The sequence below is a fragment of the Glycine max genome, chromosome 9, assembly GCF_000004515.6.
Source record: "Glycine max cultivar Williams 82 chromosome 9, Glycine_max_v4.0, whole genome shotgun sequence".
Lineage (NCBI taxonomy): Eukaryota > Viridiplantae > Streptophyta > Magnoliopsida > Fabales > Fabaceae > Glycine > Glycine max.
Window position 1 is genome coordinate 4,647,311 of NC_038245.2, and position 15,447 is coordinate 4,662,757.

The 15,447-nt window shown below is 32.4% G+C and overlaps 1 protein-coding gene across 1 annotated transcript; it reads right to left on the reverse strand.

Moving 5' to 3' along the window:
* Window positions 1–14,126: 14,126 nt before the first annotated feature.
* LOC111240477 (uncharacterized) lies at window positions 14,127–14,904 on the reverse strand. Its single transcript, NM_001356517.1, has one exon. The coding sequence runs from the start codon at window positions 14,811–14,813 to the stop codon at window positions 14,520–14,522; it is 294 nt and encodes a 97-aa protein (NP_001343446.1). The 5' UTR covers window positions 14,814–14,904; the 3' UTR covers window positions 14,127–14,519.
* Between the last annotated feature and the right edge of the window lie 543 nt (window positions 14,905–15,447).

Sequence of the window (15,447 nt, forward strand, 5' to 3'; positions counted from 1 at the left end):
AATTGATATCATATACTAGTTGGATATATTAAAACTAATTGGCCAAAATTAGAATTTAATAGGATTGACCTAGCCGTAGAAGATAGGAATGTTCATGGATTGGATTCTTAAATAATATGTATGAGATCATATATTCAAACCTTAGTATGATCATTGTATAAAAAAATAATACTATAATTAATTTCTAAGAAATTAAATAATATAGCAATATGTACAAAGATATTGGAAGAATATAAAGTATAAATTTCTTTGGATTAAACGGTGATTAAAGTCCTGTAAAATATTACGATTTTTATTCAGTATATCATTTTCAAATTTTTGTAATTTAATGAAACTATTCTAAGTGGTCTCCACAAAAGGGTTCATTCATTGTCTTCACCCCAACACCTTCCTCCTCAATCGCGCCATTGAAGCCGAAACCAAATGCAACTGTCTCCGCGACGCCCTTTTAGCCATGAACTATTTGATAAAATGCCCCAATGTTGTCATATTGTTGTTACTTTCTATAATGCTCTTGTTGCTTGTTCTATCATGTTGTTTTGAACTCCCTTGTGAATGTGCATGTCAAGTGTTGTAACAAGTAAATTAATTTAAGTTTAACTTTGTATTTTAAAAATGTTTTTTTAATTATTATTACTCATAGAATGTATTTTAAAGTAAATAAATTGAAACAATAAAAACTTGGGTATTAATATTAATCTAGCATTTATTTAAAATATAAATAAAATATTTTCTTATATATATTAATTATTTTATTTATTAAATATAATATACTTTTCACTTTAATGATATTATTAATTATTTTTAATTAAATATGTTACAATTAATAAATTTGATAAATTTAATAAACACGTCACTTTTCATATGAAACTATGTACATTAAAAATTTATTATTGAATATAAAGTAATTATTACAATTTTTTAAAGGGACTCAAATTAGTCATTGAAATTCAGCATGAACTAAAAATAGAAAAAAAAATTAAGAGAGAATAGAAATCAAAATCTAAAGTATATAGCTGAGTAAGCAAAAACTTATTACTAATATTTTTCATAAACTATATTTTAGAGTAATTAAATTCAAATTCATATTAATATAATTCTAGAATTATTTAAAACTTATTATTGAATATAAGTTAATTAGTACAATATTTTAAAATTAAGGGTCTCAAATTAGTCATCCGAAAGGACTAAAAATAGACAAAATTTTTAAAAGAGAATAGAAATCAAAGTCTAAAATATATAGCTAAGTAACCAAAAGCTTATTATTAATTTAACCTTTAATTATAAATTTTAAAAATTCTTATTTTAATTAAAAAAAATTCATAAACTATATTTTAGAGTAATTAAATTCAAATTCATATCAATACAATTTTAAATTTTCTTAACAATTTTTAAAGTTCAGGCCTTACAATAGTGATCTATATCCAAGATCACAAATATCCCAATAGTGTGTGTGGAAGCATTTAAAATTCTTCATCCATCTTTATTTTTATCCTACGTAAAACTTTCCAATTATTTATATGATATAATGACATCAATTAATTTATAATTATATATTATAAATTCTAAAGAACATAGATAGTATAATGCAATAAAAGAATATATATATATATATATATATATATATATATATATATATATATATATATATATATCTTTTTATTTTAATCACACCGATCATATCATTTTTCATACCAATATTTATATTTCTTTTCTTTTCTTTTTATATCTCATTATAAGTATCATTTAGCATTAGATGTCCATGCATTTTTTCCCCATATATTAAAAAATTGTCATAAGTAAGATCTACATTTACTTGCGTTGTGGTGGTGAACTCATTTTGTTATTGAACAATACAAATGACAAATAATAGACTAGCTAGATTGTTTTCGATGTGCTTTCGAGACCTATATTTATAGATGCATGGGGCATGCAAAGGAACGTGTTATGTAACTCCTGGTAAATTTAAGTCCCATGTACAACTCGATTTTATTATCACACGAAACAGAGTTAAGTCTTAATCAATTAAATTAAGGTGAAATTGCTAGTGTTTCTCAACGTTTGATTATATCTGTAAAATATGTAATGGTAAATTAAAAAAAGAGACCACAAGGAAGCTCTGCTTATCGTCTATAAAACGGAGCAGGAACGAGTCATGATACGCAATCTCAATTTTCTTATATTATAATTTTTCTCTATTCTGAAATCCACCATTAATCTTCTCGCTTATCGCATGCAAAGTTGCGTCTTGCATTTCTTCGTTTATTCGACACTTTTGTACATGACAAATACGCTAAAATTAAATTTTAAATTTTCAATTACTTTATAGATTATAATGGAAGCCTTTTCTTGGTGAAAGATGTAAGAATTAATGTCTCATGTGAGAGATATATAACTTATGTAGGGACTAATAAGTAAATAATTAACGATTAAGAGCTAAATTGTAATTGGGCTTAATAGGAGAAATTTCTAGGGTTAACTGCTACTTGATGGGAGTAGTGATTATAAAAGGGGCTTAATATCCACTAACGTGAAATAAGGTCCCCTTCCTGACCAGAAAGTGTTCTCTCTCACCCATAGTCATCACGAACGAAGAGAGACAGAAAAGAAAGGCCTAAGGAAGTGAAATCTTATATCTCTCCTTTTTCAAGTAAATCAGAGTGCACTCGAGAGAAGTTCCTACGGAGAAAGGTACAAGTCTTCCTATGGAGAAAGATATACATCATTATCTATTGTTGTTTATTGATTGTTTGTGAGAACCATAAGTTTCAAGCTCCTTGATTCCCTTGGTGGCTAACATAATGGACTAAGTGACTTCCTTGATTCTTAAGTCTCGTTTCTTCCTGAACTAATTAACATTCTGTGCAATTCATGCACATTTCATTTATCTTTCATGGTATTATAGTTCATTTAGAACAGGTCAAACTCAGACGATAATGAGTTTAGAATAAACTGAACAAGAAAGTTATCATTCACAACCATTATATTTCCAAGGTCTTAAGTCTTGCTGCAATGTTTGTCATCTCAATGACATGTTCATTCATAGTACGTGAACCATCAAACTTCATGGTGGTCAATGTACTCATTAATGTCCCAGCAACAAACTTATCAGCTGTTTGAGAATACTCTCCCACTAATCCCATAAACTTTTTAGCACTTTCAATTTTAGGGAGAGTTGTCTTAATATTGTTTGCAACAGTCATTCTCATCAACATTAGGCTGAGTCTGTTAGGTCTTTCCCAAGTTTTATAATGAACCTTCTCTTCATTGCTACTAACATCAATAATAGTAACAAACTTCTCTTCTAACATAGTAAGATCATGATCCAAAACACCGAGGTGAAATTGGACTTGCTCATTTCAGTCAGAGAAGTTAAGCCCATTAAAATTGGCTCAGATGATGCATAAGAATCCAATGAATTCAAAACATGTATTACATAATAAAATTCACATAAGTGTTTTGAGACATAAAATACATGTCATACACATGATTCATTCAGATAACGGACAATGTATATTGATGTTTTCCTTTGGGTGATACACCAACATACAACATACAAACATAATGATGCTAATAAAATTTTAACATTATTTGGCAATTAAATATGCACCAATTAGTAGTATCTATTTCCTTTGGGCATATAAATAAAACTAATGATACACACAAATCGCCTACAATTATATTCATTAATTATAAGAACAACTAATCAACCTTTGGGCGATCCATAAATGCCTTATAACAATGAATTTCAATTACCCATAAACCAATAACCATATAATTTAGCATCCATTATTCTATGAGTAATCAAAATAATCATTAATTTTGGAATTAAATAACCTTACAAATTTGGCCACTTTGATGACTAATAAATTTAACATACATTTAATTCCAACCAAGTATAATTGAAATAATCATTAATTTGGAATTAAATAACCTTACAAATTTGGCCACTTTGATGACTAACAAATTCAACATACGTTTAATTCCAACCAAATATGTATGGCCTGCACATACTTATTGCTATTAACAATTCATAGTCATTCTATTAATTTCATTCCAGGCCATAAAATAATATTTGCATTTATTTGTGTTTTTACATTCAAACACGTTCAAGCAAATATGTAGCATATACATATATTTACTGCTACCAATAATTGCAAAACATTCACATTAATTTAATTATAGAACATAAACTTTTAATCCTTTAATCACGTTCAACAATAATTTTTCAGGAAAAAAAAGATCAAGTAGGATTGGAAATAGCAAACATAAGGTTGCAAATAGCAATTTCCAAAATTTCATATCTTCCTACGACAAACAACAAATGTATATGCGCACGCAACTTTTTAAAATTGAAATTGAATCTTTACGATTAGGTACACTTCATTTCTTTCACCATTAGAAGTAAAAACTTTCTCCAAATTTAATATATACATGTCGTGCAACTTTCTCTCCCATAATCATAAGTTTTCAAATAATCTTTCTAGAAAAATTGGTATTCAATAATAATAAAATATTACCAATAAAATAATACATGCAGCGGAAAATAAAATTCCTAAATTTCATAATTAGGATTTATGCATAATTGAGAGAAATTAAATTATCCCTAAATTTCATAATTAGGGTTCATACATAATTGAAAGAAATTAAATTATCCCTAAATTTCATAAGTAGGGTTCATGTATAATTGAGAGAAATTAAATCATTCTTGGAGAATCATAAATTTCATAACACATGCTCTGATACCACATGTAAAAATTCTTAAGGGGTTTCCTAGACTATCAATGATAGGAAACAACAGGATCTTGAAAATTATGGTTCTCACAAACAATCAATAAACAACAATAGATAATGATGTATATCTTTCTCCATAGGAAGACTTGTACCTTTCTCCGTAGGAACTTCTCTCCAGTGCACTCTGATTTACTTGAAAAAGGAGAGAAATAAAATTTCACTTCCTTAGGCCTTTCTTTTCTGTCTCTCTTCGTTCGATGACTATGGGTGAGAGAGAACACTTTCTGGTCAGGAAGGGGACCTTATTTCACGTTAGTGGGTATTAAGCCCCTTTTATAATCACTACTCCCATCAAGTAGCAGTTAATGCTAGAAATTTCTTCTATTAAGCCTAATTATAATTTAGCTCTTAATAGTTAATTATTTACTTATTAGTCCCTACATAAGTCACATGTCTCTCACATGAGACATTAATTCTTACAAAAGATTATAATGGACGTTAGTAATAAGAAAATAAAGAAAAAAATTGACTTTAATCGTGATGAATTTGGCCCGTTTCATCTTTGCAAGATTTCGACTGATTTACGAGAATGTGTAGAGGCATTTGCGCAGTTTGAATGATCCAGTTAGTTGTTAACGCGCTTTGTTATAGTACATATGAATTCAAACTTTCAAAATATAATAGAGTTCTATAATCACTGATCCTTACTGTGTAAGAAATTGTAAATTCCTGCTTTATTTCCAAGATATATAGACTGCAAGTGATTATTATATTTTTCATCAATAAGTTATTTTGATTGTTTTCAGATTATATCGATTACTTTATATTCTTTATTGGCTGTTCATTTTGGGGTATATTCTGATCCATTTGTATAAACCTTTACTACAGGATCACATTTCGTGCCCTATGAATAACTTGTTTTTGAGTTTGCCTTCAAAAAATATTATTTTGAAATCTTCAACATAAAGAGCAGTATATTAAAATTTAAATATTAAAAACACGATTAGATTAATTGATATCATATACTACTCAGATAGATTAAACTAATTTAGTGTAATTAATTTAAATAATAATGATAATAATAATAATAATAATAATAATAATATGGATAAATATATTGGAAAAATATAAAGTATAAAAATCATTAGATTGCATGATATCTAAAATATTATGATTTTTTCTATCATTTTAAAACTTTGTAATTTAATCCTTAGTTTATCTTTTCATCATGTAATCCCTTTGTTTATTTTTCGTTAATTTTGTTTATTAAATAACATTTTTTATTTAACTTTTGGTATATTAAAATATGAAAAATTTAACTTACTGGTCTAGAGTTCGAATACTCAAATTGAGTATGGAACAAATTATGCGGGAAGGAGGATAAATTCTCCATAAAGTTTCTCTAAATATCAAGATTTTTTTCATTTACTAAATTTTAATCTAGATAATTTTAATGCAATAAATTATGGCATATTTTATTTTCTTTTACATTTATGTCACTTTAATGTTTCTTAAAAAATTGTAATATAGATGTTTAATACAATTTCAATTTTTATCGTAACAGAGATAATTAAATTGTAATGCATTAAAAAATTATAAATAATTTCTTAATTTTTTGTTTCAAGAGTTTAATTTTTTCATAGCAAAGCCTATCTAAGTATCAACAGTTTCACTCAGAAATTCATAAGGGCAAAGTCACTAGGCAGTTTTCATAACATGTGCATGGACACTTTTGTTTTTATCTTAGCCTTTTTATAAAAATAAAATCAAACACTTAAGTACAAAATAAAAACTTAGAGAATTTCACCTAAAGAATTCCTTTATTGGTTCAATTGTTTCTTCATTCGATCCTTTGAGCTTTTTATAGTGAGTGTTGATTTGAATGTTGGAGGTTTATTGTTTTAGAAGACACACATGTACGTATTTATGGACGACCATGATTCTTGGTGCTGGGGCATTCGTGGTAGATCTTATACTGCTGCTAAAGCTTACTCTATGGCATCTTTTCGTACAGTTTATATTTTTTTATGCTGGTTTATTGGTGAAAAAAAATGTAATTATCCTTGATATAAAGTAACACTTCATGTCCTTTCAATAAAGTTCAATTTTTCCTTCAAAAGAAAAAAACCGGGCTTTTGAAATTTAATTATAACATCCTACTTTATTTATAAACAATTAAACAAAAATAATTTTTACAGAGAAATTAATAAGGACTTATATATGCGAATAAAAAATTCGTAGCCTATTATACAACAACAATAGAATTTTATCTCCCTAGATAAAATTGACTACATGAATCACACTATTAAAAACGTATTTATTTACCTACAGTAATATTTTGTTCTTCAGCCATTATGGGCAAGATTAACATTAATGTGTAATCAATTAACACAAAAGTCCTAAGATTTTACATAAGCAATAGACTACCATTTTGTAAATGATTAGCCGTGGTTAAAAACCATCTCCAACGTAACGTCCTTTGCCTCAGACTCAACAACAACGGGCCATGCTAGAGGGAAATACTGATCATTGTCATCTCTATCCACTACAACCAGCAGTTGCCCTCCAAAAGGGGTCTTTAGATGGCATCCATCCACCCTGACAAATGGTCTTGATCTCGGCAAAAATCCTTTCTTACAACCATCTAATCACATATTCAACAAACTAAATGTAGGTTCCACATCCAACTATTAATGTTCAATTGTATCCCTTTCTATATATTCAATAGCCAATTTCCTAGTCCTATCTGCCCAGGCCCAAGTAATACAAACAACCTAATTCATTCTAATGTCATCTTGAATGTCAGGAACTGTCATCCTTAAAGAAGCTCTGGACTTGTCTTTGATAACCTTTGCCATCCATTTTGGTCTTCTATTTTTGTTGTCAAACACTCTTCCACACTAATTATGACCATCAATTAAAGTTTGCATCCAGAAAGTCTTCTTCCCTATGTCACCTAGCTAACCAGTACCTTAAATGGGCATCCCTCTTTTTACACCCCATCCTTACTCTTATTGTATCATTCTTGACAAATTTCAGTTGCATACCATTCAATACAACATGCTCAGCCTCACTTTGAACTTGAAATCTTGAAGCTAAGGGATCTAAATTCCATGCCAACTTTGAACTTGAATTCTTTACACAACTCCTTCCTCAAAACAAATTGGTTTTGGTTTTGGAACATCATCAGCCTCACTGTCATCACTGTCACTAAATAATTCTCACTAAAATAGTCATCTTCAATTTTGTGCCTCTCATTATCTGCAACTGACTGCTGATGTATTCCAGCACCTAAAGTCACATCAATGCCACTTCCCCCAACGTCTTCCTCCAAATTGTTGTCACTGCCACTTTCACTTCCAAATGGACGTTGCCAACCCTAACCAGTTGACTGATTGAACCTACCGACACTGTACCACCGCCATCTTGTTCCTTCCTATCCTTCTGCATCCTGTCATAATCAAGCTGCTCAACTATGTCAGCACTAGACATCGTGTGTTCAACATAAATATGGGCTTTACATTTGTTTGTCAGTGCGAATTTAGCCAAATCCATCGCATCTAAGTCATTCATAAAATGTTTCAAGTTGCCTTCGAATTTTTTATTCTCTGATTTCCACCAAAATTTCATGTTCCCATCATAGACTAAATTCTTCAATAAACCAATGCCTTGAAAGAAGGACCATCTATCTATGTCGAGGCCATGGAAAGCATGTATTTCAACATCAGCAAAGTGCAAGGAAGACTAGAACTTGAATTTCCCCTATATGATGGGACTACAACGGTGAAGGCTCCTTCTCTATGTGTCATATTGTAAAAAAATATATTACTTGATTAAAATAAAAAATACATAATTAACAACTACATTAGAAATTTAAAACCCAAATAAGAAATCCCCCCAATTGGGGAACCCTAAATTCACCAAACCCTTGACCAGATAACCCTAAACCCTTTTTTGGGGATTAATTAAACACATTTCCCATTTAGAACGAAAACAACTATTTAATTACATAACTCTAAAAATCACCATAGTAATGTCTGTTGGAGAGAAGGAAAGAAAACCAAGGAATCACACACACTCAAAATGATGAGATGAATATTATTGAAAATTGAATTACACATTAGACCATTTATATAGTCTAAGTACAAATTTAACAGACTTAACAAACTTACAATTATGCATTATATCTAATATATTCTGAATTACAACTATCACACCCCCTTAATTCAAAATCTCTATAGATGACACTCCAAGCTTGTCTCTCAATACTACGAAACTGTTCACCTTCAAGTCTTTTGTGAGAATATCCACAAGTTGCATTTCAGTACTGCAGTACTTCACGTCAAGTTGTTTTTTGCTCACTTTTTCACGAAGAAAGTGAAGCCTTGTCTATCTGTGTTTTGACCTTCCATGTGCTACTAGATTCATGGCCAAGCTGATAGTGGATTTGTTGTTCACGTACAATTTGATTGGCCTCTGAATTTCTATCTTCAATTCTTCAAGTAAAGAGTCTAGCCATAGTGCTTGGCATGCAGCATAGCATGTTGCAATGTACTCAGCCTCGCACGAAGATAATGCCACTCAGGTTGTTTCTTTGAACACCAACTTATTGGTGCACCTAAGAACTTGAAGAGATATCCTGTAGTGCTCTTCCTTTCCACCTTGTCTCCACACCAGTCTAAGTCTAAGAAGCCCATCAACATAGTTGTAGATTCTGAAATTCCAACCTGACCTGTGAGAGCAGTTTGATTAGAATCCTTAGGAAATAGAACACCATAGTTGAGTGTTCCTCTGAGATATCTCAAAATTCTCTTTGTAGCAACCCAATGAGAGGCTTTAGGATCGTCCACAAACCTACTAATTAGACCAACTGCAAAAGAGATGTCTGGTCTTGTGTTGCAGAGGTATCTCAATGACCCTACAACCTGCTTGAATAAGGTACTATCCACTGATTTTTCTGAATCATCTTTCACTAATCTCAAGCCTGGTTCAACTGGAGTGGACGCTGGGTTGCAGCTCATCATCTTAAATCTTTTCAGCAGGTCTATTGCATACTTTAGTTGGTGCATAATCAAAAGTCCTTTGGCTTCCTTGAACTCAATTCCAAGGAAATAAGACAATATCCCCAAGTCTGTCATCTTAAATTCAAGCTTTAAACTCCTCTTGAATCTCTCTATATGAATCTGATTGCTCCCTGTGATCAATAGATCATCAACATACAAGCACATAATTATCAAATCATCTTTGTCACTCTTCTTTACATAAACTCCATATTCCTTTTCACACTTATGGAAACCTTGTTTGACAAGAAAGGAATCTATTCTCTTGTTCCAGGCCCTTGGAGCTTGCTTTAGGCCATACAATGCCTTATATAACCTGAACACCTTGTCTTCTTCACCCTTGATCTCAAATCCAGGAGGTTGCTTTACAAAGACCTCCTCTTCCAAAGTACCATTGAGGAATGTCGACTTTACATCAAGCTGGTATAGGGGCCAATCTCTACTGTGGGCTAGAGCTATTACAAACCTTTTGGTTTCTAGCCTAGCTACTGGAGCAAACACTTCTGAATAATCCAAACTAGCTCTTTGGAGGAATCCTCTTGCAACCATCCTTGCTTTATGCCTGGCAACAGTTCCATCAGGCTTTAATTTCACCTTAAACACTCACTTCACATCTATTGGAGACTTGTTTGGAGGCAAGTCAACAAGTTTCCAGATCTGATTTCTTTAAATTGCTCTCAATTCCTCTTCCATTGCAACCTTTCAATGGTCTTGTTGCAATGCATCTTTGTGATCAATTGGTTCAATATCTGCCAAAAAGGCAAAATGCACAAACTCACTTGCTTTCCTCTTTGCTTCTGCCTTCTCTTCATCTTCTGTCACTGCAGCTTGCCTAAGAATGTTAGGCATATCAACATGATAATCTTTATACTTCAAAGGTAGGTGTTTATCTCTCTGTGGTTTTTGTTGCACAGCAGTAGGTTCCTCATGATAAGCTTCTATTTCTGCTGCTTCACTGAGTCCAGTCTCATTGTTCTCTTCTCCAAACAAAGTGTTGATAATGCACTTCCTCTTCCAGTCCCAGGAGCCATCTTCATCTATCACAACATCTCTGCTAATAAAGATCTTGTGAGTTAGCGGATCATACAACCTATAGGCACCAGTTGGATGATATCCAACCAATATCATAGGTACATTCTTGTCCTGAAGCTTTTTTCTCCTCTCATCAGGCACATGCTTGAAACACAATGACCCAAACACTCTCAAATGCTTCACTGTAGGCTTCCTTCATGTCCACACTTCTTCAGGAACTCTATCTTTTAGCTTCTTTGTGGAACACTTATTCAAAATGTATGCTACAATGGACACTGCTTCTCCCCAAAAATCTGATGGCAAGTGCTTTTCTTTCAACATACACCTTGCAATGTTCATCACTGTCTTGTTCCTCCTCTCAGCCAAACCATTATGTTGAGGAGTATAGGGAGCAGTGATCTTGTGTATTATACCATGATGAGTACAAAAAGATTCAAAATCATTGGATGTGTACTATCCTCCACCATCCGTTCTAATGATTTTGATTGACTTTCCACTTTGATTTTCACTTAACACTTTGAACTCTTTGAAAATAGAGGGCACTTCACTTTTGGCTTTAATCAAGTATAACCACATCATTCTACTAAACTCATCAATAAAGGTTACAAAATATTTGTTACCTCCCATTGAAGACACTCCCAGTGGGCCACATACATCAGAGTGAACCACTCCTAGCACTTCAGTTGCTCTTACAGGTGATTCTGATTTGAAAAAGTTCTTGGGTTGCTTGCTTGTCAAGCATCTCTCACAAATCTTATTGGGAACTCTGATCCTGGGCAAGCCCTATACTAAATTTTGTGACTGAAGTTGATTCAGTACCTTGAAATTCAAATGCCCAAGTCTTGAATGCCAAAGCCAGCTCTCATCTTCATTGGCAGTTGATGCATACACTGCACATCAATATTATTCGTGTTCACCTGAAAAGTTCTATTTCTAGACAATGGGACTTTAAACACTCTTACATCACTTGGATCTAGTAAATCTAGAAACTTGTTTTTTAAGGATGCTTAAAATCCTTTCTCAAGAAGCTGGCCCAAGCTCATCAGATTACACCTCATATTTGGCACATACATTACCTCTTCTATTACTGCAAGGCTTCCATTACTCTTTCTGAAAGCAACATTCCTAATTCCCACACTTCTGATAGTACTGTGATCTGCAAACTTTATAGTGCATTTCTTACTGTCATCAAGACTCACTAGCCAACTCAAATTACAAGTCATGTGATTTGAGCAACCAGTGTCCAAATACCATGTTTCTGAATCTCCATTACTGCTAAAGTTGCAGGTGGTTGTCATTAATACAATTGCTTCTCCTTCTGAATCACTTTCACTATCATCCTATTGCTTTGCTTGTGTCATATGAGCCTCATTTTTACTGTATTTCTTCTTCTTCTCTCTTACATCTACACTTCCACATTCATTTGCAAAGTGTCCCCAGCCTTGACAATTGTAGCATCTGATCTTACTCTTGTCAAACTTTCCTTTTCCACCCTTATTACTTGATCCTGGTTCCTTTTTTCTCCCATATGATACTAATTGATCCTGATCAGAATCAGTATGGTCATGTTTGCCTTGAAATGAAGAGTCTTTCCTTCATGCTTGTTGCCCTGCCACTTAATATTTCCTCTCCACCTTTTGTTCATTCCTCCTTGCTTCGGTTTTACTGGGCTTCTCTCATTCATTTTCAACTCATGTGCCTCTAGAGAGGTTTGCAGCTATTCAATTTTCATCTCAGATAAGTCCCTGGCCTCCTCAATTGCAGCAACTCTCCCATCAAATCGAGGAGTTAGGTTCTCATCACCTTCTCGACCAAATCTTGATCCTTGAATTTTTCACCACATTCTTGCATTTGGTTTACAATTCTGAGCAATCTTGTGAAATAATCACAAACCCTCTCATTGTCTTCCATTTGGAGGAGCTCATATTGTCTCTTCAAGGTGTTTAACTTCACCTTTTTTAACTTGTCATCACCAGAACAAGCCTTTCCAAGAATGTCACGTGCTTCTTTTGAAGTTGTGGCAGCAACGATCTTCTCAAAATGTGTAGAATCAACGCATTGATGCAAGAAAAAAAGTGCCTTAAAATCCTTCTTCTTAAAATCCTTCAACGCTTGTCTTCGAGCATCTGATGTGGTGGCTTTAGGTTCTTCAACTCCATTCTGAATAACCTCATACACATCCTAAAATCCAAATAGAGCCCTCATTTGCACGTTCCATTAATTTGGACCAATTTTTCCCATCAAGAACTGGTAAGTTTCCAGGTGTGTGACCATTCATGATGCTATCTCGATCAATCTTCACAAATCTCTTCAAGAGTACACCAAGAATCTTGCACAAGATCTGAAATCACACGAATCTTGAGAATCAACACTCAACAAGATCGTTTCACTCACAATCTCACAGCTCTCAACAGTTTACACTTGAAGGATCCTCACAGTGTTTGAATCTCACAATCCTCTCACACTCAGATTTTTCACTCAAGAACCAACTTCTCTCGTCCCTCTTGGTCCCTAGTACATGGAGCTCATGATACCGATTCTATTGGAGAGAAGGAGAGGAAACCAAGGAATCACACGCACTCAAAATGATGAGATGAATATTATTGAAAACTGAATTACACATTAGACCATGTATATAGTCTAAGTACAAATTTAACAGACTTAACAAACTTACAATTACACATTATATCTAATATATTCTGAATTACAACTATCAATGTCATCCAACGGAGTCATGATTTCATCCAACGGAGTCATGATGGGGACCAACAACCAAATGTCATTGAAGTATCAAAACAAAATCTCCACTAACCCGTTCCAAGGTAACGTAGACATTGTTCAAACGAATGCACTACACTGTTCCATCAGCAATCTTCATTCACACAGTGGAGAAAAGCAAACAGAGTTTTTGCCTTTGGAACTTAGCAACACATTGAAAAAAAAATCAATTAAAAAAATTTATCCATCTCACTCAACTTAACAACTTAACAAAGGTGTTAATGATTACAAGGAAACAAATTGCCATGTCACCAACGACATTAATGTTAACCAAATGACTTCAAACAAAATTTGTCCAATTTGAGAGACTAAAAATAAATATAGATCATGTTTAAAGAAATAAAAATATATTTAAGACTTTATCGTCATCAATCTTATCCATTGAACCATGCTTAAGCTCATTAACTTTTGAAATTTGATTATAACATGCTACTTTATTAATAAACCATTCAATACAAATACAAATATACAGAGAAAATAAAAAGGACTTATGAAAAAAATCCACAACTTATTACACATTTATATTTTATACAACGACAATAAAATCTTATCTCATTAGATAAGATTAATTACATAAATTACACCACTGTAAGCTAATTTATTTATGTATCTAAATTCATATATACTTCTTAGTACATAGAAGATCTTGCTTGTAAACACTAGAGTCTAAATAAGTTGTAAACAAACATGTGATTTCTAAATAAAGTAGTTTTAATATGTTTAGACTAGAAACACTTGTATGAAAAAAAAATAAGAAGAGAAGATATAAAAAAGTTTCTTCATAAGAAGTATAATCTAATTTTAGAACTTTTATTTGTATTAGCTTTTCAAAAGCATAATTTTTTAACTTATGTATAAGTTAATTTTAATTTATGAAGAATTTTTTTAAATTTTTTTTATGGTATTTTCTTCTCCTTATCCTGTTTTGCCTTTTGAACTTGCGTAGCCCATTGCACCACCTAGGTTGGGAGGAGGCTGTTTCACATCACCTTGTGAAGACCAGGAACCTGTTTTGCCTTTTGAACTTCCCGTGTTGCCCATGGCACCACCTAGGTTGGGAAGAGGCTGTTTCACATTACCTTGTGAAGACCAGGAACCTGTTTTGCCTTTTGAACTTCCCGTGTTGCCCATGGCACCACCAAGGTTGGGAGGAGGCTGTTTCACATCACCTTGTGAAGACCGGGAACCTGTTTTGCCTTTAGTACTCATTCTTATTGAGTAATAGTGTAATACAAATACAGGGATGTGAGTAACGATGTGGTGAGTAAACTATATTGTTTTGTATGTGCATTGGAGGCTTGTTCATGTAATGTGCTTGTGCCTGCATTTATATGCATTCAAATGCAGGATGCAAAGACAAAGGAACTACCATGTAATTCATGCAGAACTGCATGCCCTAATTTCATAACCACACGAAACAAAGTATATGTGGTTTGAACAATTGAATGCTCGAGTTGAGTCTTGATAATTTAAATTAACGTGAAATTAATTGCCAATGCTTGTCAACATTTGATCATATAAATAAAACCAATTTCGTGGTATATTTATTCATAAACATAGGAAATTTTCTTGTGGTTGATTAGGAAATAGAAAACAGCTGATTTTTATTTTCAAAGAAAGAATTCTGAATTCCTATAAACACTAATCATCATCACTTGTCCAATTTGGAAGATTAAAGAAAACTTCATTGAATTGCTTTAACAGATTTTGAATGCTTCGGTCTGTCTTTGTAATTTAAATTCATGTGAAATTTCTAATGTTTTCCATCCTCTGATGATAGTCGTAACAAATTTCATGGTAAACTAGAAGAAGAAAAATAATACACGGCAACTCCTATTTTATA

Excerpts from the sequence above, each read along its gene's own strand:
- LOC111240477 (NM_001356517.1), bottom strand. The coding sequence starts at position 14,813 with ATGAGTACTAAAGGCAAAACAGGTTCCCGGTCTTCACAAGGTGATGTG.